Source organism: Loxodonta africana, chromosome 6 (assembly GCF_030014295.1).
Source record: "Loxodonta africana isolate mLoxAfr1 chromosome 6, mLoxAfr1.hap2, whole genome shotgun sequence".
Classification (NCBI taxonomy): Eukaryota; Metazoa; Chordata; class Mammalia; order Proboscidea; family Elephantidae; genus Loxodonta; species Loxodonta africana.
This window is the reverse complement of record NC_087347.1, coordinates 10,182,599-10,206,124: the sequence shown is the minus strand read 5'-3', so window position 1 is coordinate 10,206,124 and position 23,526 is coordinate 10,182,599. Positions and strand designations below refer to the sequence as shown.

Sequence of the window (23,526 nt, the reverse complement as noted above, 5' to 3'; positions counted from 1 at the left end):
CACCCTTTTAGATAGCAGCTGAGCGAGTTAACCGTGTGCGCCACCCAGGGATTCCTGTAATGCAGGTAGGTATTGCCTGTTGCCTTCCACAGGGCTTGTACCCTTGGACACTCCTACAAGCAGCGAATGAGGCTGTTTCCCAAGAGTCCCGCCAAGAGTGTGCTGCTAAACTATTGGAATTTTACCACAAATTCACTAGTGTTCAGTGTCCCCCGCCCCCAGGAAGTCTGTCCTGACTGCCAGGCCGTGAGCCCCTCCCCCTGCAGTACTTAGAGCTTCCCCTACCCAGCACCTTGGGCCCTTGATGTGACTTACACAGTTGTTGTTACTGTTATTCCTTTAACGTCTAAGCCCCACGAGGGCAGGGGCTGCACCCCAGCTCCCAGCCTGTCAGTAGTACCCCTGTGGGCCCAGCACTCTAGCAGGTACTTTCCATGGGCTGTCTTAGCTGAGCTTCTCAACAACCTTAGGAAGAAGGGACTGGTATTAGCCCCATTGAACAGATGAGAAAACTGAGGCTCAGAGAGGTGATTTGTTCAAGGAATCACAGCCAGTAAGGCAAGCTTTTCCCCTCCTCCTGAGACCCTGCCTGACATCTCCCCAGCTCGGGCGCCAATGGCCAAGAGCTGCAGTCAGGCTGAGGTCACAGGTGTTCCAAGCTCAGGAGCACCCCACCTCTGCACTCCCTGCAATGACAGGAAGACAAGCTGGGAGTCAGCCTGAGCCCCGGGGCCTCGCTGGGCCTGCAAGTTCAGCCCTGTGCGGGGCGGTGCCAGGGCCACAGGGACCCGAGTGGCCGGCAGTCCCCTAGCTCCTTCTCAGAGGCCCCACTTCTCAGAGGCTGTGCTGGCTTTGTGCCCAACTGTCACTCTGCTCCCCTGCAGCTCCTGGTGGCGGCTGCGTGCCTCCCTGCCTCCCATTAATCATGTGAGCAGATTTATTTTCTCCAGCAATTTCAGCGAACACAGTCTTCTTGTGGCTGCAGGTGGGCAGGGGACTCTGTCGCCCCCCAAGTCACAGAACCCTGCTTAATTGTCATGCTGACATCCCCGCAGCAGATGCCAGGTCCTGGGGACCCCAGGGACCAGCCCCTTCCCACAGCACCACAGATCTCGGGGTCCCTGTGGCCTCACAGGTCCAGCTTGCCCATCTTTCTGTCCTGGGGTTTTGCTGCCCCTCCAAGGCCAGCTGTCCTTGGCTGAAGTAGGCCCTCAGATGCCTTTTCTGGAGCCCGAGGTGGTAGCTCTCTTCTGTTCCTGCTCTGGTAAGAAGTGTCCCCCGCCCCACCCGAGACCCCTCCTCCTCATACTGCTGGGGAGCCCCGCCCTGATTCCCATAACAGTTGCAGAGGGCAACAATCAACTAATGCAAATCCCGCACCCCATTGCTACCCCCACCACACACGGCCTCCTTCCTGCGACTCCCTCTTCTCCACTTCCCCCCTCCTCTAGGCTGTCAGGTGCCAGGCACAGGTGGGAGGGGCCCCAGCAACAGCCTGGGCTGGGCAGAGGGCTAAGAGCCTGAGGGCAGTGCAGGCTGCTCGGCCTTAAGTTCAGTCCTGAGCCGGTGCCGCCCCTGGTTGTCTGTTCACCTGCAGGCCTCAGAGACAGCCCAGGGTGGGGCAATCTGCCTGGCCCGACCCATGCCCATCACCCCTGCTTTATTCCCTGGAGGCCAGGTTTCAGCCCCTGGCCACTGCTTCCCCCTGAGATCCTCCCAGCTCTCCCCAACACGTCCTGCCTGGTCTGGCCTCTAATGCTGCAGTTAATTCCTGCTGTCACAAAGCCATTACTCTGCAAATGGGCCACTCATCAGCCTGTGTGTGCAGGAGTGCGTGCGTGCGTGCGCATGTGCGTGTGCGCGCGCGCGCGTAGAGGAGGGAGGCTGCAGCAGGCAAAGCGCCCTGTTTATGCCTTGCTCACTGGCTGCCTTGGGGATTTATTGGCCTAGTGGTGTCCTCCCAGGCTGCCACCTCTGGTCTCCCTGCCTGGCTGTGGCCTCTGTTGGACCCTGGGGGAGGCAGCATGGAGCTGTGGGCAGGGGGCCAGGCATGCCCAGCGAAGGGTGGGTGAGGCCTTTGGTCCCTCCCTGACATGCCACAACTGGTGGTGGAGGCCTCAGGACAGGGGAGGGACTGGGGCATCCCCCACTTAGCCTCCTGGACCTCAGCGGGCCCTGGGGAATAGAGCAAATCTGGGGTGCAAGATGGACATGAGGGGGACCTGGAGGGATATTGGTGCACCCATGGCCCCTGGCCCCTGTCCTCCAGGCCCCTGGTCTCCTGCCATTTGCTCTATCTACCAGCTGCAGACCCACACCACAGGGATCATCACAGCTGCCCCACCTCCCCCTCCTGCTCTTCGCAACCATATCCCCCACAAGGGGAGGCAAGGCCCCAACCCTCTCATTTCCAGAACTGAAGACCTTTGAGTGGATACCTGGGCAGCCCCAGCAGGTTGAGCACCGTCAGGGGGCACCTGTGAACGGAGGAGGCTGGGCCAGGTAGTGATCAAGGACTCATGCTTATAGCACCAGGCAGACCCATTTCCATCTCTGCACCCCAGTTTCTAGCTGTGTGGTCTCAGCCAGCCACATCATTCACTGTCAGTGAGGCTTACTAGCCTCATCTGTAAAATGAACCTGCTGACACCTGCCTCAGTTAGTGTGAAGGTTTGATACATTGTAATACATTGAACCACAGGAAATTGTCAATCCCACCTTTTTTTGACACTTAATATGTTTTGGGAAACCCCGGTGGTGTAGTGGTTAAGTGCTACGGCTGCTAACCCATGGGTAGGCAGCTCCAATCTGCCAGGCGCTCCTTGGAAACTCTATGCGGCAGCTCTGCTCTGTCCTATAGGGTTGCTATGAGTCAGAATTGACTCAACAGCACTGGGTGTTTTTTTTTTTTTTTTTTTTGGTTTTAATATCTATTGGGTAATATATTGCCTGAAGAAACTACCATCGACAGGGTTTCTACTTGACGCCCTACACTTTTATACTACCGATAGTTTGTATTTATATAAATGTTGCCTGCTGATTTTAAAGAATTCAAGCAATGCCAGAAAGCACAAAGAAAAATAAAAATAAATCTCACACTGAGGAATAGCCATCATTAACAAATAACCACCATTTCTAGAAGCCTCTTCTTGCACTGATACAGACAGAAGTTTAGAAAGATAGATCGATTGAAATATTGCTATTCAAAGGGATCATATTGGATTTTTTAAACACAATTTATTAAATCTAATTTTAGTTTATTTTAGACAAAAGGAAATGAGTGGAAGTAACACCAAAGAGAGCTGCAATATTCCAGCAATTGTCGTTTCATTACGGAGATAGTGTTTCCTAAAAAGATCATCTAATGTTAACAGATTTGAAAGCAATCAGACTGGGAAATACTGATCAGAGAGAAAACCTATTATATGGGAGAAGGGAAAATGAGAATACTAGAGCAGAAATTGAAGGAGTTTGTCTTAGCTTCCTAGTGCTGCAGTAATAAAAATACCACAAGTGGGTGGCTTTAAAGAGCAAAAATTTATTGTCTCACAGCTAGAAGTCCAAATCAGGGCCTCAGCTCTGGGGAGGCTTCTTTCTTGTCAGTAGCCCCGGGTGTTCCTTGGCGTTCACTTGGCTTGCAGAAGGTTCCTCACAGGGTCTCTTCCCCGTGTGCGTGTATGTGTCTATTCTGTTCTTTTTATAAGACACCACTCAAAAGCGATTAGATTTAGGACCCACCCTGCTCTGATATGGTTTCATTAAAAAAAGAAAACTCCTCTTTTCAGATATGGTTATATTTACTGCTACAGGGGTTAGGACTTCAACATAACTTTTTCGGGGGACATAATTCAATCCATAACAGAGTTAAATTACCAAATTTCAAAGATCTACCAGGCCTTTCTTCCCAGGCACCTCTCGGTGGACTTGAAGCACCAAACTTCTGGTTAGCCCCCAAACATGTTAACCATTTACACTACCCAGGGACTCCATATTCCCTGCTAGATGGATAGATATGCTGATATATACAATTTCTTACTAAAAGTCACTCATAACAATCCATCCTCAGTATTTTCACTCCTGAATCACGGGTACTGTCTTTACCAAGGGTGGTGGTGACTGGTGACTGCCAGGGTGTGCCGATAAATGTTTAACAACTGCTGTCCAGGGGCAAACAGCTCTGATTTATAGCATTTGCTGATTTCCGTGGTGTAAATACTCCCACCTTGGCTGATTTCAGGAACCCTGGGGGCGTAGTGGTTAAGAGCTTGGCTGCTAACCAAAGGGTTGGCAGTTTGAATCCACCAGTTAGAAACCATATGGTGTAGTTCTACTCTTACAGAGTCACTATGAGTCAGAATCAACTTGATGGCAATGGGTTTTTTGGTTTGGCTGAATTCAAGCTGTCATGTCAGTGAGTGCAGATTTGGGAAGAGACACCCAGGACAGACTTTCAGTGGCGAGTAAGAGCTGGCTCAGCACACCACAGGGTGGGTGGCAACTTGTGATGGAATTCCAGGGGGCAAGAGGTGGTGTGCCCCAGAGATCAATGGAAGAGAGAATTTCAAGAAGGAAGAAGAGGTCCCCCACTGGCTCTCTGCCCAGTGGCATAGAAAGGTCAGAGAAATTGCTGAATTTGGCATACCCTGGTGGCACAGTGGCTAAGCGCACGGCTGCTAATAGAAACATCAGCAGTTCGAACCCACCAGCTGCTCCACGGGAGAAAGATGTGGCAGCCTGCTTCTGGAAAGACTATACCCATGGAAACCCAATTGGGCAGTTCTACCCTGCCCTATCAGCTCACTAGGAGTCAGAATTGACTCAAGGGCAACAGGTTTTGGTATTTGGTCCCTGTACCCTACCCATCACCCCCATGCTTGGGGCCCAGCCCAGGGCTCTCCGCAGGCTGGGGCTCTGTTTCCTAAAGGGGCAGATTTCCATTAAAGGTTGCCTTATCGGTGCGCAGGAAGAGACGGGCCATTTGGGAGCAAGGACATATGTTCCTGAAGAAACATAACAACCTACTCTGGAAGAGGACCAGGCTGCCAGAGAAGGCCTGGGTCACTGCATGAACTGGGCTCAGGGCATTCTGTGGGGCTGAAGGACATCTCCTGTCTGCTGCAGGTGGTGATGATGCCCCAGGACAGCTGCCCACCCATCGGGGCCCTTCCCATGAGGCTCCAGAGGATTCCCTCCTGCCAGACCCACTGGTCATAGCAACTGCGAACAATACTGGACAGGCAGAAGTGGGCCCTGGGCAGGGGTAGGGGGTCTGGGAGAGCATCAGGAGCGGCTGGGGCCTCTCCTTCACGAACTGGGCCACTTGGGCCTTTCATCCCCCGCCTCCCTCTGGGGCCACTGCAGCGTCCCCGGCTTTGCTTCTTCCCACCCCACCACCCCCAGTGCAGCAATTACGGCGCTAATTAGGGTGCTTTGATCATCTTTAGAAATGGCCACATTGGTGAAGGACACAGCCAAGCAATTAGGGGCAGAGGGGCTGGGAGCTGGGGGCCCCTTAAGGGGTGGGGCTGCGAGGACCCCCAGATGTCACCAGCCTGCTCCCTCTAGAAGTGTCTGCCCCCAGCATTGCTGTAACGTGCAGATGGGGATCCCCTCCCCCATGCAGCCTGGAAGACAGAGGCAGCCGGTCCCCAGAAGCACCCCCCCCCCAGCCTGGCCCCTAGCCCAACCGTCAGCTCTTCTTCCCTGTCTAGGCCCCTTTGATGGAGCCGCAGAAACAAGGGCCCCTTTGACAGAGGGGGGCTCAGAGCTGGATGATGAGACTTCAAAGGTGAGAGTTGAGTTCACTCTCTCGTTCCCTCCCCTCTCTCCCCGCTGGCCCCCTTCCCATGCACCCCCCAGTCTGTCCTCTATATAGCCCCCGCAGCCCCAGGCCCCTGTAGGCTCCCAGGAGTTAAGGGCCAGGTAAGGGACGGGATGGACCAAGGGAAGTGGGCAATTTGATGTAAGACAGCAGGGTCAGATGAATTGAGCAACAAGAAGACAGTGCCCAGGGGCAGAAAGGCAGTGGGAGGCAGGCCCCAAAGGACAAGCGCCTGGAGGGTGGACCCTAAGGGGGAAAGAGGACGGTCCTGGTCACCATGCTGCTGGCTGTACTGCTGCTGTTGCTGCCCCTCGGAGACCCGTGGTCAGCCCTTGGGCACCCTCTGTACGTGCGCCTGCCCCACAGCACCCTGCAAGGTGAGCCAGGCTGGTCTGGGGAGCGGCTGGGGAAGCAGAGGAGAGGAGTCCCAGACAAGGAAAGATGAGCTTGCCATTCCCACTCACAGGACCTGTGGCCCCTTCTGCCCACCCTGCTAGGAACTGAGACACAGGTAGAAGAGGGAAAGGGAGGAAGACAGTGGAAGGGGCCCGGGACCTGGCAAGCACTGCCAAAGGGCATTTAGAGAAGGTTCTAGGCTTAGCAAGGAGGCCCAGGGCAGCATGGGCTGTCTGGACTCAAAAGCATGCAACTTGACCAGTTAACTTGAGGTCAACAAGCCTGAGTCCTGTGATGTCGTTATCTTTGGGGCTCTGTTTTCCTGTAAAGTTTTTAAGGAAAGGTGCTTTTCAAAGATCCTGGCCCAGCCCAGGCAAATTACAGAGATATCTTGGGCTGAGGATCTGGGAGCATCTGCTCTGAGTGACGCCCAGAGCCCTTCTCTCCCACTTCTTCTCCCCAAGTGCTCCCAGAGCCCAGCCTGCCTTTCCGCTGGTCTCCCAACGCAGGGCTCAGGGCTGGGGCAAGGGGATGAGCCAGCCCTGCCCCAACTCTCCATGATTTTGTGCCTCGTGTCCCAACAGTAAGGTTCTTGGGTGGTACAAATGGTTTATACTCCACTGCTAACTTAAAGGCTGGTGGTTTGAACCCAGTGCTGCCACGGAAGAAAGGCCTGGTGATCTGCTTTGGTGACTATTACAGCCAAGAAAACCCTAGGGAGCAATTCAGCTCTGTAACACTGAGTCTCCACGAGTTGGGATCGACTAGAAGGCAAGAGATCTTTGGTTTGGTCCCAACAGTTCTGTCAGCACAAGGGACCCAGGCACTGCAGGCTGCCCAGAGGAGCGCCCGGTGGGCGGTGCAGCAGGTCGCCATGGAGATCCGGCACAGACTGCACGAATGCCAAGCTTGTGCCAACCACACCACCCAGTGCCCCAGTGAGCTTCGCTGCCCTGGGCCCTTCTCCTGCCCATCCCCAGCCTTTCCTTCAGACCCTACTTCCCCTCTGGGGGCAGGGAGGGGGTGAGGCTGCAACCAAGGCGGTGCACGCAGGTCTCCCTCAGTGGAAAGGGTCTTTCAGGTTGGACAGCGAGTGCAAAGACCGCCGCAGAAACAGCCTGGGCTCATTGGGCGATGTTGATGCGATAAGAGTTTATCCTGGGGTAAAACCTGCCTGCTGGTGGGTGGGGTGCGAGAGGGCGAGAGGGGAAGGGAGAGCTCAGGCCCAGGGTAGGGTGGTGAAGGGAAGGGAGGGCGGCTGTGAGGCTGCAAGTCTGTTTCTCAGCAGGACCTCGGCGTCCCAGGCCTCAAGCTTCCCTGCTCCAGGACCCACCTGAGCCAGGTGAGGCTGAAAGGGTTCGGGAGGGGGGGCCGAGAGAGGGGCGGACCCCGGGCACTCAGTGGTGTCCCTCGTGACGGTCCTTCTAGGGCCGTGTGGCGAGCGGCGCCCGGGAACCGCTAACGTGACGCGGGCCCACGGCCGCATCGTGGGTGGCAGCGCGGCGCCGCCAGGGGCCTGGCCCTGGCTGGTGAGGCTGCAGCTCGGCGGGCAGCCTCTGTGCGGCGGCGTCCTGGTGGCGGCGTCCTGGGTGCTCAGCGCCGCGCACTGCTTCGCGGGGTAGGTCTTTCCCCAGGCCCGGGCCCAGGCGGGTCCGCAGCGCAGGGTTCACCCCGTCGATAGCCCCGCCTCCGCTGATGTCCCGCCCTCGGCCCCGCCCAGCCGGATCCCTAGCTCGGCTCTGGCCCCGCCCCGCCTTTGCCGATGCCCCGCCCCAGCCCCGCTGGGTCCCTAGCCTGGCTCTGGCCCCGCCCCGCCTAGGCCCCGCCCCAGCCCCGCCCCCAGGGGTTGGCGGGCTGGCGGCGCTTGAGGACGCAGGTCTCTGCTGCCGCCTGGCTGCCGCACCCCCGGGCTCCCCAGTCGCAAGGCCCCCTCGCGGACAGGTGGCGTGTTCGACCCGCTCTGGGGCCTGTTCCCTCTCCGGCCTGCCCGGTCCGCGGGCGGAAAAAGAGCCAGGAGTGCGGGCTTGCTGGGTGATGCCCATGGGCGGAATGCCAGGGTCTCCGCGTCCCCTTCCCCATCTCCGGTCTTGCTGCGCCCCTGTCCCGCGCTTCACCGCTTCTCGCCCCACAGCGCCCAGAACGAGCTTCTGTGGACCGTCACGCTGGCCGAGGGGCCCCGGGGCGAGCAGGCGGAGGAGGTGCCGGTGAACCGTATCTTGCCCCACCCCAAGGTTAGAGAGTAGCCCCTAGGTCCCCAGACCTGGGACCCCACCCCCCACTCCTCGTTGACCTGCCCTTCCAACTCCCTCCCCAGTTTGACCCGCGGACCTTCCACAATGACCTGGCCTTGGTGCAGCTGTGGACACCCGCGAGCCCGGCGGGGCCAGCGCGCCCCGTGTGCCTTCCCCAGGCGCCACGGGAGCCCCCAGCCGGCACCGCCTGCGCCATTGCGGGCTGGGGGGCCCTCTTCGAAGGTAGGGGCGGGAAAAGGCTTGGGTGTGGTGCGAGTGGGTGGAAAGAGTGGCGGGGCGCTGAGTAATGGAGTTTGGGGAGGCTGGTATGTAGGGAACCTAGCCTACGCCAGAAGGAAGGATGGCAGTGGTGGGGATCCTCAAAGCGGGTTTCTTGCCCCCCATACCTGAGCCCCTCGACCCCTTCCCCGTAGACGGGCCAGAGGCTGGGGCGGTGAGGGAGGCCCGCGTGCCCCTGCTCAGCACAGACACCTGCCGAAATGCCCTGGGGCCCGGGCTGCGCCCCAGCACCATGCTTTGTGCCGGCTACCTGGCGGGGGGCATCGACTCGTGCCAGGTATGAGGGTGCAGGGTGGGGCTCTCTAGGGGCGAGACAGCCTCCTTACCTTCTTCTGTCAGGCTGTCACTGAATTCCTCTCAGCCTCTATGTCCTCATCACTGAAATGGGTGCAAGACTGGAAACCGTAGTAGAGCTCAGAGCTGCCTTACCCTGCCAGGTGTAAAGAGAGGGGGGCGTGTCAAATGCAGTGCCCTCTTGCCTGGCTCCGGTCCATGTAGGGTGACTCTGGAGGCCCCCTGACCTGTTCCGAGCCCGGCCCCCGCCCCAGGGAGGTCCTGTACGGAGTCACCTCCTGGGGGGACGGCTGCGGGGAGCCGGGGAAACCCGGGGTCTACACCCGCGTGGCCGTGTTCAGAGACTGGCTCCTGGAGCAGATGAGCGGTGAGCGCCCCCTTCCGATTCACCCTCCCGGGACAAGCCCTTCCCACCCCACCCACCCCAGCCACCTTCTGGTCTAGAAAGCTGGTCTCTCTCCGGAGGAGGGCGTGTGGGGCCAGGGCCCGGGAAGCAGGGAATGAGCTGGCCCCTGTCCCCGGCCGCAGCGGCCCCCTCCAGCCGCGAGCCCAGCTGCAGGGAGCTTCTGGCCGGAGACCCGCCGGACGAGCCGCTGGCCCTCGCGGCCTCGGCCTGCGCCTTCTACGCGCGCTCGTGCGCGGGGTCCGGGGGCGCCTGTGCACACCAGGCGCACCAACAGTGCCTGCAACGCCGGCGGCGATGCGGTCAGTCCCCGTCCTGGGCAGGGGGCGGGGGGCGGGGAGCAGGGCGCTTGGCCCGGCCCCGCCTGACCCCGCCCGGACCCTTGCTCTCCCGCAGAGCTGCGCTCCCTGGCGCATACCCTGCTGGGCCTGCTTCGGGACGCCCAGGAGTTGCTCGGCCCGCGCCCGGGGCTGCGGCGCCTGGCCCCGGCCCGCCTCGCGCCGTCTCTGCGGGAGCCGCTAGGGCACCCCACCCGCGAGCAGCGGCAGCGCCCAGGTACCTTGCGCCTTGGCCGCCCAGCATGGCCCCACCCCTGTGCGACGGGGCTACTTTCTAACCCTGTGTCTCCCCAGGATGGCGGACTGCAGGCGTGCGCTCCCCTAGGCGAAGACCAGAGCGGCGCGGGGAAGGAAACGGTAATGACGCCCCCTGCCGGCCGTCAGGAGGGGAGTAAGCCACGGGGCAGGCCGAGGCCGGGAGGGGCTTCTCCCAGGGTCTGCGCTGGGAAGTAATTACTATTACTCCAAGGAGCAGCGGGGCAGGCTCGTTTTCCCCATTCCCCGAATAGGGCAGATGACGGGGCTATCACTTCAGCTCTCTAAGCCTCAGTTTCCCCCACCCACAGCACTAGGATGATATGATAGTAAGCCTGTCCTTGGGGAGCCCCTCCTGAAATGCAGGTGCCCAGCCCGCACCATGTCTCCTCGGTTCTCTGTTTTATTCCCGGCCCCTCCCTCCTGCCAGGCTGCCCAGGGCTGGAGCCCCTGCGACAGAAGCTATCGGCCCTTCAGGGCACCCATGCCTGGATCCTGCAGGTGCCCTCTGAGCGCCTGGCCATGGACTTCCATGAGGTAGGACCCAGACTTCCCTGACTCCTTCCCAGTGGCCCAGAGCTGGCTGACCTGGCTGGGGCTCTGAGGGGTACAGGGAGAGAGGGGGTGTCCACCCCACAGCAGGAAGAAGGCTGTTCCCCAGAGCGTGGGTGTGCCTTTGCCCAGCTCTGGGAGTCCAAGGGGAAGGGGGTGGGGAGGGCAGCTGTGTGTGAGCTGGGGCACTGGGCACTGGGGGACAAGGTGTGAGTGGAGGCTTTGTGGGGTGTGCATGTGGGTAGGAAGTGTGCAGCATCCTTTGGGGTGAGGGAGGGGCGTTGGATGTGTCTGGGTGAGGGATTCAGGGTCCAGGAGGAAGGGGCAACTGGGATTCCCACTCAGAAGAGGGTTTCTGGGCCTCCCCCTGTAGGTCCTGGCCGATCTGGGCTCCAAGACACTAAGCGGGCTCTTCCACGCCTGGGTGCGGGCAGGCCTAGGGGGCCGGCGCCTGGTCTTCGGTGGCCTGGTGGGCCTGGAGCCCACCACACTGGCGCGGAGCCTCCCCCGGCTGCTGGCCCAGGCCTTGCGGGCCTTCCGCTTGGCAGCTCTGGCAGAGGGAGAGCTGGAGGGACCCTGAAGGGTGGGGGGGAATCAGGGCCGTGGGCTGGGGGCATGGGGAAAGGAGCCGCATGCACTCAGCCCTCAGTTTCCCTGGGCCAGGTGGCCTTTAGCACCTAGGGTGTCTAAAGATCTTGATTCACTGCTACAGTTGGGGACAGGGAGGGGCACTGGGATTGTGTCCGAGTTTACCCTGGGGGGGAAGACTGTGGGGTCCTGGGCCTCATGTGTTTTTCCATGTGTGTGATCAGAGAATCACAGCTGCTTTAATAAACATTATTTATGACCCATGGAGATGACTCTGGAGTTTTCTTCGGATTGGAACCAGGTGGGGTGGACATTAGGTCTCTCGGGTAGGGCCCAGGCTGAGTGCAGCCCCTGAAAGCAGTTGGCAGGGGTCACAAGGAAGCTGGAGAGGGGCCACCAAGCCCTCCCATCTGAATACAGCTGTCTGCAGAGGCCAAGAAATGACAGCAGCTGGCCTGCCTGTCACCCCTCACCCCCATCCATGGCTGACCACGCTGCCTCCAGTGTCTGGTGACATCTCCATCCAGCCCCCACCCCCACCACAAGTTGTGGGAGTCCCAGCCCTGAATCTTTGTCTTATGTCCTTGGGCTCCTGGCCGTCTCCCCAGTCCCTGCCCCCACCCCCATGTCAACAGCCCCCCTTTCTCTACCCCAAAGCTTAGCCTAGAGGCGTCAGATTGCATTTCCGGCTGCCTCTTCCCTTTGGCTCCCCTCCACCCCGCACCTGTCCTGTCTTTCTCCTACCCACATTCCCCAACTCCCACAGATAAGGACAGAAGGGGCAGACACAAGCCCCAGTCAGAGGGACAAGATGGAGGGGTCTGTGCTGATGCTGGGGCTGCTGGTTGCCCTGGTGGTGTGTGGTAAGAAGGGTGTCACCCTCCCTGGGGCTCCCTCACAACTCCAACTGGGCCCTCCACTGCATGGCACCCTCCTGCCCTGCCTGCACCATGCCTGGCTCCACTCTGCCATCTCCTATGATGGGCCGGCCTCAGGGCCGCCACCGCCAGGAAGGGGTCGGTCCTTGCTGCTCCCTTCCTGGGCCCCCACCCAGCACCCATCCTGGTCCCCGTTCTCCCAGGCAGCTGGGGCCTGAACGAGGAGGAGCGGCTGATCCAGTACCTCTTCAAAGAGAAGGGTTACAACAAGCAGCTCCGACCCGTGGCACACAAGGAGGAGAGCCTGGACATCTCGCTGGGCCTCACGCTCTCCAACCTCATCTCCCTGGTGAGAGCCTCTCCCAGGGCTGGACTGGGGGAAAGGGGGGGAAGAGCCCTCGAGGCCCAGTGTCTCCAGGACTGCAGGGCCAAGGAGGAGGCTTGGAGGAGGCTTGAGCCCCCAGAGATGGCCACAGGGTTGCCCTCTGCCTGGGAAACATGCTGGGCTGCTCTTCATGCCCAGGGTGCCTGCAGGGCTGGTGCTTTGTCCCCCTGACTTCAGCTCCGGGGTGTCCCACCATACCACCCCACGACACGCGTCAGAGGCCATTTGCTCTCCTGGCTCACTGGTCAGCCCACCCACTCCAGCAAGTGCGCAGGCAGGGGCCTGGTGGGCCTGGTTGCCATAGTTGCCACTGGGTGCCAGAGGGAGTAGGTGCCTAGTGAACGTGTGTGGTGCAGGAACCAGTCAGGCCCCTGTGGGACGGCCCTCTCGTTTGATTTCAGAAAGAAGTCGAGGAGACCCTCACCACCAACGTGTGGATTGAGCATGTAAGGAGATGCATCACTCAGAGCTGGGGCTGGGGTGCAGGGCCCCAGCTCCTTTATGCCCACTTCCACTGGGGGTCCCCAGCCTGCTTTGGACACCGTCCTTCAGGAAGAACTGACTCCTGCCAACAGCGAAACCCCAGGCCCAGCTGCCCTTCCCCCTCCCTAGTGCAGCCACATGGAAACCCTGGTGGTTAAGTGCTACGGCTGCTAACCAAAGGGTCAGCAGTTCGAATCTGCCAGGCGCTTCTTGGAAACTCTATGGGGCAGTTCTACTCCGTCCTATAGGATCGCTATGAGTCGGAATCCACTTGAGGGCACTGGGTTAGTGCAGCCACGAGCCCAGATGGCGCCTTGGAGCCCATCAGGATCCTTCATCTGTAGGAGAACTGTCTCAGCATTCTGATTTTATTAGAAGACTCTCTTCTGCCACCAGCCAGAAGTTCACATACAAAAGTCTTCTGTGTCCACAATGGAAACCATGTTCCCTTAGTTGTGCAGTGCGCATCCTACAGGGCTGTGCATGACAGACCTGAGTCCCCACTGTGCCCGCCTCCCCCAAACCTCTTTTGTCACAGCTCCCAGACCTTGTCCAGGCTGCCCCCAGGGAGGAGGAAGGGGAGAGTGGGGGGGCACCTGAATAGCAGCAGAGCCCCTACTGACATGCCTTTGGGGCTACCAGGGCTGGACAGACAGCCGGCTGCAGTGGGATGCCGAGGAGTTTGGGAACATCAGCGTCCTGCGCCTGCCCTCTGACATGCTGTGGCTTCCAGAGATCGTGCTGGAGAATAAGTTGGGCGGCCGCTCTCCCCACCCTCCCTTCCCATCGCTCAGCTTCCCTTAAGAGCTCTTGGCCTCCCCCCTGTACCCCCAGCTCTGACTGCCCTCCCTCCTCAGCCTACCCCCTGTGCCCCCAGCTCTAGCTGCTCTCCCTCCTCAGCCCCCCTGCCCCATGCCCCAGCTCTGACTGCCCTCCCTCCTCAGCCTCCCCCTGCGGTCCCAGCCTTGCCAGCTCCAAGCTGGCCAGCGCTGACTGTTGCCCTTGTTTGTGTCCCCCAGCAATGACGGCTCCTTCCAGATTTCCTTCCCCTGCAACGTGCTCATCTACCCCTCAGGCAATGTGTACTGGCTGCCGCCTGCCATCTTCCGCTCCTCCTGCCCCATCTCCGTCACCTACTTCCCCTTTGACTGGCAGAACTGCTCCCTCAAGTTCAGGTGCACCCACTTCTCCAGCTACCCCCATTCAGGGCACCCTGCTGGGGCTGCGGGAGGTAATGGAGCACCCTCAGGCTGAGGGCCCTGCCCATCCTGCTCAGTCCCTCTCCCACAGTGGCCCTTTCTGACCATGATCCTCCCTTACTGGCTTACCCTACCAGTGGCCTTGCCAGTGGCTGGGTGCCAACCTCTGCCCACTGCCCTCCCCAGCTCGCTCAAGTACACGGCCAAGGAGATCACCCTGAGCCTGAAGCAGGAGATGTATAAGAATCGTACCTACCTCGTGGAGTGGATCATCATTGACCCGGAGGGCTTCACAGGTGCGGGAGCAGACACCCTCCCGGAAAGACACACTCTTGTGCTTCCTAGGGGCGCAAGGCCCTTCTTGGGAAGACAAGCTTAATAACTGAGCTAACTTGACTGTTCCTTTCATCTGCACGGCCCTGTTTTAGTTTATGATGTCTTTGAGCCAAAAGATACTGGGGGATAGATGTCCTCCAGATAGATAGACACACCCCTAGATAGACATACCCTCACGGATAGACACCCCCCAAGTAAACAGACCCCCACAGATATACACACACTCAGATAGATACACACCCCTAGATAGGCATCCCCCCAGATAGATACACTCACCAGATAGATACACCCCTACAGATACACACCCCCCCAGAGAGAAACATCCCCAGGGATAGACATACACCCAGATAGACACCCCTCCCAGATAGATGCCCCCCCGAATGGATATGCCCCTACATATACACACCCCCCACATAGATGACCCCCCGATACACCTCCCAGATAGATACACGCCCCCAGATAGACACAACCCTGTGAATAGATGCCCCCCACAGATACATATCCCCCCACGAATATGCGCCCCAACAGACATACACAGGACAAGCCACACCCAGAGACGCATGTGTGTGCACACACACGGGTACACAGAACTATAGATGGACACAGACAGACACACCGACCCACAGAGAAATACAGACACATACACACAGACCCATGCACTCCCGACACACAAAGACACCACACAAATTCAGCATGTCAAAAGGAAAGACGCCTGACGGGGGGTGGGGAGGGGGGTTGTGTCTCAATGGCAGAGAGAGACACAGTGCCAGTGCCGCAGACCTACGCCCCCGCCCCGGGCTAAAAGCCTCTCTGAATCTGGGCAGGGCTCCCTGGGGTGAACGCGGCTGGCAGTGTGGGGACTGCTCTTTGATGTCCCAGGGAGAGCCAGAGGTGTCATCCTGATGGGCTCTATGTCGCCCCCTCCTAGCACCTCCCGCCCCTGTGACCAGGCTCAGATTTTTTGGGGGTCCCCACTGCTTACCTATCCATCAGAAGAGACCCAGGTCCTGCTGGTCCCAAGTCTGGTACATCTTGGTGAGAGAGGTTACCTCTGACTGTCTCATCACCCCCAAGACCCAGGCAAGGAGGACTTGTTGACTTAGCCACTCTTCTTAGGAAGACAAGTTTAACAACAGAGATTATTTATCTGACTGTCCCTTTCATCTGCACAGGCCTATTTTTGGTTCATGATAACTTTGAGCCAAAACATACCACTACTTGGACCCTGAGTGGCCTCAGCTTCGAATTTTTCCCAGGAGAGAAAAAGATCAGTCACAGAGGAGAACTCCCCCTTTGCAGACTAGAAACCCCCTTCGTTTAGGGTTTTGGATATGGGCCTGGGGGGCCACTGGTCCTGCTTGCTCCACCCCCTAGGCACCCTTGCCCAGGCCCATCCCCAGTGCTCCCCATGTGCTGCCTGCAGAGAACGGGGAGTGGGAGATCATACACCGGCCAGCCAGGGTCAACGTGGACCCCAGCGTCCCACTGGACAGCCCCAGCCGCCAGGACGTCACCTTCTACCTTATAATCCGCCGCAAGCCACTCTTCTATGTCATCAACATCTTGGTGCCCTGTGTGCTCATCTCCTTCATGGTCAACCTGGTCTTCTACCTGCCAGCGGACAGTGAGTCTCAGTGCCGCCCTCCCCAGGCTTACCTGAGCATTGGGTGTCCCAGCTCTGCCCTTCGCCTTCCTCTTGGGAGCCACAGGGGGCCACCACTCCTCAGGTTCCCTATGGCCATCTGTGGGGAGACACTGTGACCCTGTCCTACATCCCCAAATGGACAGGGTTCCTGGGGGCTCCAGCCCTCCTGCGCACTACTCTGCCTCTCACGATGGGCTTCCAGAGAACACCAGGGAGGGCCATTAGGCTGTTCTTGTGTCAGGGTGTACACTGGGCTGTCATGATCACCACTGTGTGGCCATGGGCCTGGCTCCCGGTAGGTCCTCAGCTGTTAAGCCAAGGGGTGGATACTGGGGTCTTTCAGAAGCCAGGGGGTCATGGGCATGCGATCTATGCTAACTTGGCTCCAGGAAGAAACATTTTAATAGTTTCAGATTATTAACTATGAGGCCGTCACAGGGCATCCCCAGGACTGACCTGGCACCTGGACATGGCAGGGTGGAAACCATGGGCCTAGGAGTATGACCGAGGGGGAGGGGAAGGCTCCCTGGAAGAGGCAGTGCCAGAACTGGGTGGGCACTGTGCCAGGTAGAGGTGGTTGGGGGCATTCCACCTGGGAAGCAGCTTCCCAGGGCCCAGGCTGGGGCAGGGGCATGGACCCGAGACCACGGCAGCCACAGTGTGCTCCGGTGGGAAGAGCCTGACGGTGGGGTGTTATCCGGGCTAGTAGGACACCCTGGAGTCTTTCACACAGGGCAGTGGCACCCTAGGAGGAGGTCTCTGTGTCTGGAGGAAGGGTGGCACGGGGGTCAGATATGACAGCTGGTGTTTGGGGAGCTCTTATCCAGTAGCAGGCAGATAGAGGAGCAAACAGCCTCTCCACAAACACCCTCTCACCTCATCCTCACAACAACCCTGTGAGGAGACATTATTCATATCCACATTTACCTGTTAAGGAAACAGGCACAGAGAGGTTAGGCCACTTGTCCAAAGTCGCTTAACTAGTCAGTGGCAGAGCCAGGATTTGAACCCAGGCCCTCTGGCTCCATAGCCTGTGCTTTTAAAGCTGGCGCAAATGGCACAATAGCAGGTGAAAAATGGTGGGCGGGGCCACAGTGGGACTCTGCCCTCCGCTGGCCTGACTCTGGGCCAGATGTCACAGCTCAGTCTGGGCTTCCCCGAGGTGGTGAGAAGACATCGGTGGCCATCTCAGTGCTGCTGGCACAGTCGGTCTTCCTGCTGCTCATCTCCAAGCGGCTGCCCGCCACGTCCATGGCCATCCCGCTCATCGGCAAGTGCGTCGTGCCCGGCCAGCCCCACCCCACTTCTTCTGGCCCCGCCTGCCAGCCCCGCCCCACCTACTTGACCCCGCCCCCGAGGCCCCTCCATCTCTCCTGCCCTCCCATCCCGCCCCGCCTACTTGACCCCGCCCCCGAGGCCCCACCATCTCTCCTGCTCTCCCACCCCGCCCCGCCTACTTGACCCCGCCCCTCAGGGCCCCACCATCTCTCCTGCCCTCCCACCCCGCCCCACCTACTTGACCCCGCCCCCCAGGCCCCACCATCTCTCCTGCCCTCCCACCCCGCCCCGCCTACTTGACCCCGCCCCTCAGGGCCCCACCATCTCTCCTGCCCTCCCACCCCGCCCCGCCTACTTGACCCCGCCTCTCAGGGCCCCACCATCTCTCCTGCCCTCCCACCCCGCCCCGCCTACTTGACCCCGCCCCTCAGGGCCCCACCATCTCTCCTGCCCTCCCACCCCGCCCCACCTACTTGACCCCGCCCCCGAGGCCCCACCATCTCTCCTGCCCTCCCACCCCGCCCCGCCTACTTGACCCCGCCTCTCAGGGCCCCACCATCTCTCCTGCCCTCCCACCCCGCCCCGCCTACTTGACCCCGCCCCTCAGGGCCCCACCATCTCTCCTGCCCTCCCACCCCGCCCCGCCTACTTGACCCCGCCTCTCAGGGCCCCACCATCTCTCCTGCCCTCCCACCCCGCCCCGCCTACTTGACCCCGCCTCTCAGGGCCCCACCATCTCTCCTGCCCTCCCACCCCGCCCCGCCTACTTGACCCCGCCTCTCAGGGCCCCACCATCTCTCCTGCCCTCCCACCCCGCCCCGCCTACTTGACCCCGCCCCCGAGGCCCCACCATCTCTCCTGCCCTCCCACCCCGCCCCGCCTACTTGACCCCGCCCCTCAGGGCCCCACCATCTCTCCTGCCCTCCCACCCCGCCCCGCCTACTTGACCCCGCCCCTCAGGGCCCCACCATCTCTCCTGCCCTCCCACCCCGCCCCACCTACTTGACCCCGCCCCCCAGGCCCCACCATCTCTCCTGCCCTCCCACCCCGCCCCGCCTACTTGACCCCGCCCCTCAGGGCCCCACCATCTCTCCTGCCCTCCCACCCCGCCCCACCTACTTGACCCCGCCCCCTAGGCCCCACCATCTCTCCTGCCCTCCCACCCCGCCCCGCCTACTTGACCCCGCCTCTCAGGGCCCCACCATCTCTCCTGCCCTCCCACCCCGCCCCGCCTACTTGACCCCGCCCCCGAGGCCCCACCATCTCTCCTGCCCTCCCGGCCCCGCCCCCTGGCCTTACCCTACCCTGTCACACCCTCTCCTAGTTGCCCTGGCCAGCTCAGACCCCTGCCTCACCTCTCCCGGCATGCCCTGCTGGGCCAGCCCCGCCTCACCCTGCCCCGCCCCACCCACCGGGCCCCGCCCCTCCAGGCCCCACCCCTTGGGTCAGCCCACCCCGCCTCTTCCGGTCCAGCCTGGCAGGGGGCTCCAGGCTGCGCGTGCTTCCACAGGTTTCTGCTCTTTGGCATGGTGTTGGTGGCCATAGTCGTGGTGATCTGTGTCATCGTGCTCAACATCCACTTTCGAACGCCCAGCACCCACGTGCTGTCCGAGGGCGTCAAGAAGGTGAGGTTTGCTATGAAATACCTAGAACAAGCAAATGTATAGAGACCAAGTTTTATCAGTGGTTACCAGGGCGGGAAGGAGGGGGGAAAGGAGGAGCCATTGTTTAGCAAGCCTTGATCTTTCTGTTTATGGTGATGGGAAATTTGGCAGCAGATATTGGTGGTGGTTGCACAACACGATTAATGTAATTGATGTCACTAAATTGTACAGGTGAAAACATTAAATTAGCGACAAAAAAAAGGTGAGGGGTCCAATAAAAAAAACTGGAAATTGTCCAAATGACCACGGAGAGGAGAGCCGGCTGCGACTCCTGGTGCATCCAGCAATGACTGCTCCATGCACCCGTGTGAATAAGTCTCAGTAACACCGTGTGCAAGAGGCAAGCGGCAAGAGAGCAACCACATGGCTTCATTCCCATCAAGTTCAAGAACAGGCAAAACCAGGCTTTGGTGATAGAAGTCAGGGAAGTGGTTACCTCTGGGAGTGGGTAGGAATTGATTAGGGGGCATAAGGGACCTTCTTGAGATAATGTTCACCATCTTACCTTGTGGGGATTACACAGTGAAGGCCTCTGTGTAAATGTAGTCATTTGGCCATACCCTTAAGGTTTAATCATTGGGCTGTATGTTTGATTTACCTCAGTTAAAAAGAAGGTGAGGACTGAGGGGTAGGGGATGGGGAGTGGGGCAGTGCTCTTGCCTCTCCGCCACCCAGGGCCTTTGCTTCAGGGCCAACTGGCTGTTCTGGAACAGTTGAGGGAGGTTTAGCAACTTTTGGTGTCTTTAAGCATTTGGGAGCTGAACAATGAAAAAGGAAGACCAAAGAAGAATTCATGCATTTGAGTTATGGTGTTGGCAAAGAATTTTGAATATATCATAGACTGCCAAAGAATGAACAAATCTGTCTTGGGAGAAGTGCAGTCAGAATGCTCCTTAGAAGTGAGGATGGTGAGACTTTGTCTCACCTACTTTGGACATGTTATCAGGAGGAACCAGTCCCTGAAGAAGGACATCATGCTTGGTAAAGTGGAGGGTCAGTGAAAAAGAGGAAGACCCTCAATGGGATGGATTAACACACTGGCTGCAACAATGGGCTGACACAGCAACAATTGTGAGGATGGGGCAGGCCTGGGCAGTGTTTCGTTCTGTTGTACATAGGGTCACTATGAGTCGGAACTGACTTGACATTACTTAACAACAACAAAACCATTGGAGGAGGGCTCAGCATTTTGGATATTTTTCTTACTGTTTTCAATATATAATTCATTTTCTTCTTTTTTTTTATCTTTCTATTTCATTGTTGAGAATATACACAGCAAAACACACACCAGTTCAGCAGTTTCTACATGACAATTCAGTGACATTGATTACAGCCTTCGAGTTGTGCACCTCCTTTTCTGAGTTGTTTCTCCCTCATTAACATAATCTCACCGCCCGATAAAGTTCCTGTCTAATTTTTCAAGTTGCTGTTGTCAGTTTGATCCCAGCTAGATAGTTCTTAAAAGAGCATAATGTTCAAGGCAGATATTTTTTACTAGTTTAACTAGACTATTGTCTGGTTTTAAGATGACTTCAGGGGATATTTGTGGTTTAAGCCTTAAAGATTATCTCAGCCTCCATGGTTCCAGAAATTCTGGATTCTATAAGAATTTTAAATTGTGTTCTGCATTTTCCCCCTTTTGATCAGGATTCCTCTATTGAATCTTTGATCAAAATGTTCAGTAATGGTAGCCGAGCACCATCTAATTCTTTTGGTCTCATGGCAAAGGAGGCAGTTGTTCATGGAGGCAATTAGTCACACATTCCATGTCCTTCTATTCCTGACTCTTCTTCTTCCTCTGTTGCTCCAGGCAAATAGAGACTAACTGTTGTGCTTTGGATGGCCGCTTGCAAGCTTTTAAGACCCCAGGCACTACACAGCAAACTAGGAGGTAGAACAGAAGCAGTAAACATGCTATGAGGCCAGTTATATAATTCGTTTTCAATGAATGAGTTCTGCTGTGTTGTGTTCAGTGGGGGAAAAGTTGAAAGCAATCTAAGTGTCCATCAGTAGGGGATCAGGGAATAAATGACAGAGGGTCCATCTGGGGAAGGCTTTGTGGCAGCCAGGAATGGAGGTGCAGCCATTAGATAACAACTCAGGATGTGTTAAGTGGACCCTGCATGGGTAAAATGGCCTTCCTGTGTCACCCTGACCCACCACAGCTCTTCCTGGAGACCCTGCCCGAACTCCTGCACATGTCCCGCCCAGTGGAGGATGGGCCCAATCCCAGGGCTCTGGTCCGCAGGAGCAGCTCCCTGGGCTACATCTCCAAGGCTGAGGAGTACTTCTCCCTCAAGTCCCGCAGTGACCTCATGTTTGAGAAGCAGTCGGAGCGGCACGGGCTGGCCAGGCGCCTCACCACCGCACGTGGGTCCCAGCCTATCCTTGGGAGGTGGGGCGGGGACTGGCCTCACATTCACCTCTGGTCTGGTGTCCACAGGCCGGCCCCCACCGGGCTCTGAGCAGAGCCAGCAGGAGCTCTTCAGTGAGTTGAAGCCAGCTGTGGATGGGGCCAACTTCATTGTCAACCACATGAGGGACCAGAACAACTACAATGAGGTGAGTGCCACAGGGTTGCCACGTACAGTTATTCAAGTGGCGCACTGCCCAGGTGTATCCTATCTTAAGGGGGCACGGTTCCCCTTAGAGATATATACCAGTTAATATGAAGGAGTTCATGGTGGGCACACAGATTCCAGGCCCCCAAGGAGGGAGACCCAGCCCTGCCTGCAGACCCCCATAGCTGCACACTGGGCCAGGCATATACTCAGGTACACACACAGGCACACGGCTGTTCCCTGTCCCAGCCACACTCTGGGCATCCCTAGGGCCCTTCTCTTGCCCAGCTGCCAGTTGTCTCCTACCTCTGCCTGATTCCAAGCTTGACACTCCAGACAGAGCCAGACATTTCAAAGGCAGCCATATATGGCTTTGAATATCCTACCAACTTTTACAAATTCTTTCTTGAAAAAGATTGGGCTAGCAGCAGCCCCAAGGAGCGGGGTGGGGGCGCTGAGAAGAGGAGGGATGGGCCTGCCCCCTTCTTCAGTCCTCCACCCTCAGACCCCTGGCATCCACCTCCTCTCCAGCCCCCCCTAAGCCCTGCAGTAGAGTGGGGAGGGAAGCTGTGGCCTCATTTGGTGCCCTCAACAGACCCCGGTGACCAGGCCTGACTGTGGCCAGAGGGGCCTGGGCCCTTGCTGAGGACACTGAGCGTGCCAGCTCGCCTTAATTGAGACTCCACTGTCTCTGGCCCCCTCTCTTCAGGAGAAGGACTGCTGGAACCGGGTGGCCCGCACCGTGGACCGACTCTGCCTGTTTATGGTGACGCCCATCATGGTGGTGGGCACAGCCTGGATCTTCCTGCAGGGAGCCTACAATCAGCCTCCCCCTCAGCCTTTCCCTGGGGACCCCTTCTCCTACCAAGAGAAGGACAAGCGATTTGTATAGGGTGGGCCAGGCAGCACCAACTGGGTGGGGCCTTTGCCTGAGGGATGGGCCTGAGGGGGCAGCCATGTGGACAGTGGTGTCTGAGAGAAGAAGCACCGGCTCCCTTTGGGAAGGCCAATTCCTGGCCCTGAGGCCTCAGCCCAGCTGGTCCCTCAAGACCAGGGCAGAAAGGATAGGAGTGTAGGCACTCACGGGATCAAGGGAGAAAGGGGAAGGCTCACTCCTCCACAGTGTTTCCTTTGCTAATTGTGAGGTCGGAGTGTGGTCATCAGCCAGGAAAGGAGGGCCCAGGATGGTGTGACGGAGGCAGGAGGCTGGCTCAGGGGCCAGGGAGGAGGCCAGCCTTATCGGAGAGCTCTGTGAGGGGTCAGAAAGACAAGGGACAGACGGGGTGTGGGCTCTCTGCCTCCTCTCCTTGGAGGATGAGGAGAGGCCAGCAAGATTCTGGGCCTTCACTTCCTAGGTCCTCCAGCCGCCCTCCTGCCACCCATCCCTCAGGCTCAGGCTTCTGAGGCCCCAGCTGGGGCCAGGTTAGGGGGCCTACCTTTCTGCTGCGCCTTAAAAAACCAAAAACCAAACTCAGTGCCATCGAGTTGATTATGACTCATAGCGACCCTATAGGACAGAGTAGAACTGCCCCATAGAGTTTCCAAGGAGTGCCTGGCGGATTCAAACTGCTGACCCTTTGGTTAGCAGCCGTAGCACCTAACCACTACGCCACCTGTGCCTTAAAAAAAAAAAAAAGAGGTTTTCTGAAACGATGGGAGCACCAGGGTTGCAGTATGCCCCTTCCCCTGCCCTTTAGGCCTGACCACCCTGTGTCTGGGGCCCTCTGGGCACTTCCTGTCTGGGGTGGAAGGGTCAGGCTCTGTCCACAAAGGCCAGAGGTCAGTCCATCACCCTCAGGCTACATGCACAACCCTAGAACTCAGTGTCTCCCACCCCCAGGAGCCCAGGCTTGGGCACCTTCTCCTCCCCAAATAGAATTGTGATGCAATATTTGGGACATACTTACCCGAAAAAATTT

At 58.5% G+C, this 23,526-nt stretch overlaps 2 protein-coding genes across 5 annotated transcripts; both read left to right on the top strand.

Annotated features, from left to right (window-relative positions):
* The first annotated feature begins 5,938 nt into the window (after positions 1-5,938).
* Positions 5,939-11,170, top strand: PRSS56 (serine protease 56). Of its 2 annotated transcripts, none has more exons than XM_003417910.3 (13): positions 5,939-6,198; positions 7,018-7,128; positions 7,503-7,559; positions 7,646-7,835; positions 8,349-8,448; positions 8,532-8,691; positions 8,883-9,025; positions 9,247-9,406; positions 9,571-9,747; positions 9,842-10,000; positions 10,078-10,140; positions 10,469-10,575; positions 10,964-11,170. In XM_003417910.3, the coding sequence occupies exons 1-13, from the start codon at positions 6,099-6,101 to the stop codon at positions 11,168-11,170; spliced, it is 1,734 nt and encodes a 577-aa protein (XP_003417958.2). In that variant the 5' UTR covers positions 5,939-6,098. The 2 variants fall into 2 exon arrangements, with proteins under 2 accessions (XP_003417958.2, XP_064143477.1); XM_064287407.1 differs by having other exon boundaries at positions 9,247-9,409.
* Positions 11,171-11,989: 819 nt separating this feature from the next.
* Positions 11,990-22,499, top strand: CHRND (cholinergic receptor nicotinic delta subunit). 3 transcript variants are annotated; one of them, XM_064287404.1, is made up of 12 exons: positions 11,990-12,041; positions 12,260-12,405; positions 12,843-12,887; positions 13,567-13,676; positions 13,944-14,099; positions 14,310-14,419; positions 15,883-16,083; positions 17,267-17,378; positions 18,893-19,007; positions 21,212-21,416; positions 21,490-21,608; positions 22,317-22,499. In XM_064287404.1, the coding sequence occupies exons 1-12, from the start codon at positions 11,990-11,992 to the stop codon at positions 22,497-22,499; spliced, it is 1,554 nt and encodes a 517-aa protein (XP_064143474.1). The 3 variants fall into 3 exon arrangements, with proteins under 3 accessions (XP_064143474.1, XP_064143475.1, XP_064143476.1); XM_064287405.1 differs by lacking the exon at positions 12,843-12,887; XM_064287406.1 differs by lacking the exons at positions 11,990-12,041; positions 12,260-12,405; positions 12,843-12,887; positions 14,310-14,419; positions 15,883-16,083 and having other exon boundaries at positions 13,516-13,676.
* The last annotated feature ends 1,027 nt before the right edge of the window (positions 22,500-23,526 follow it).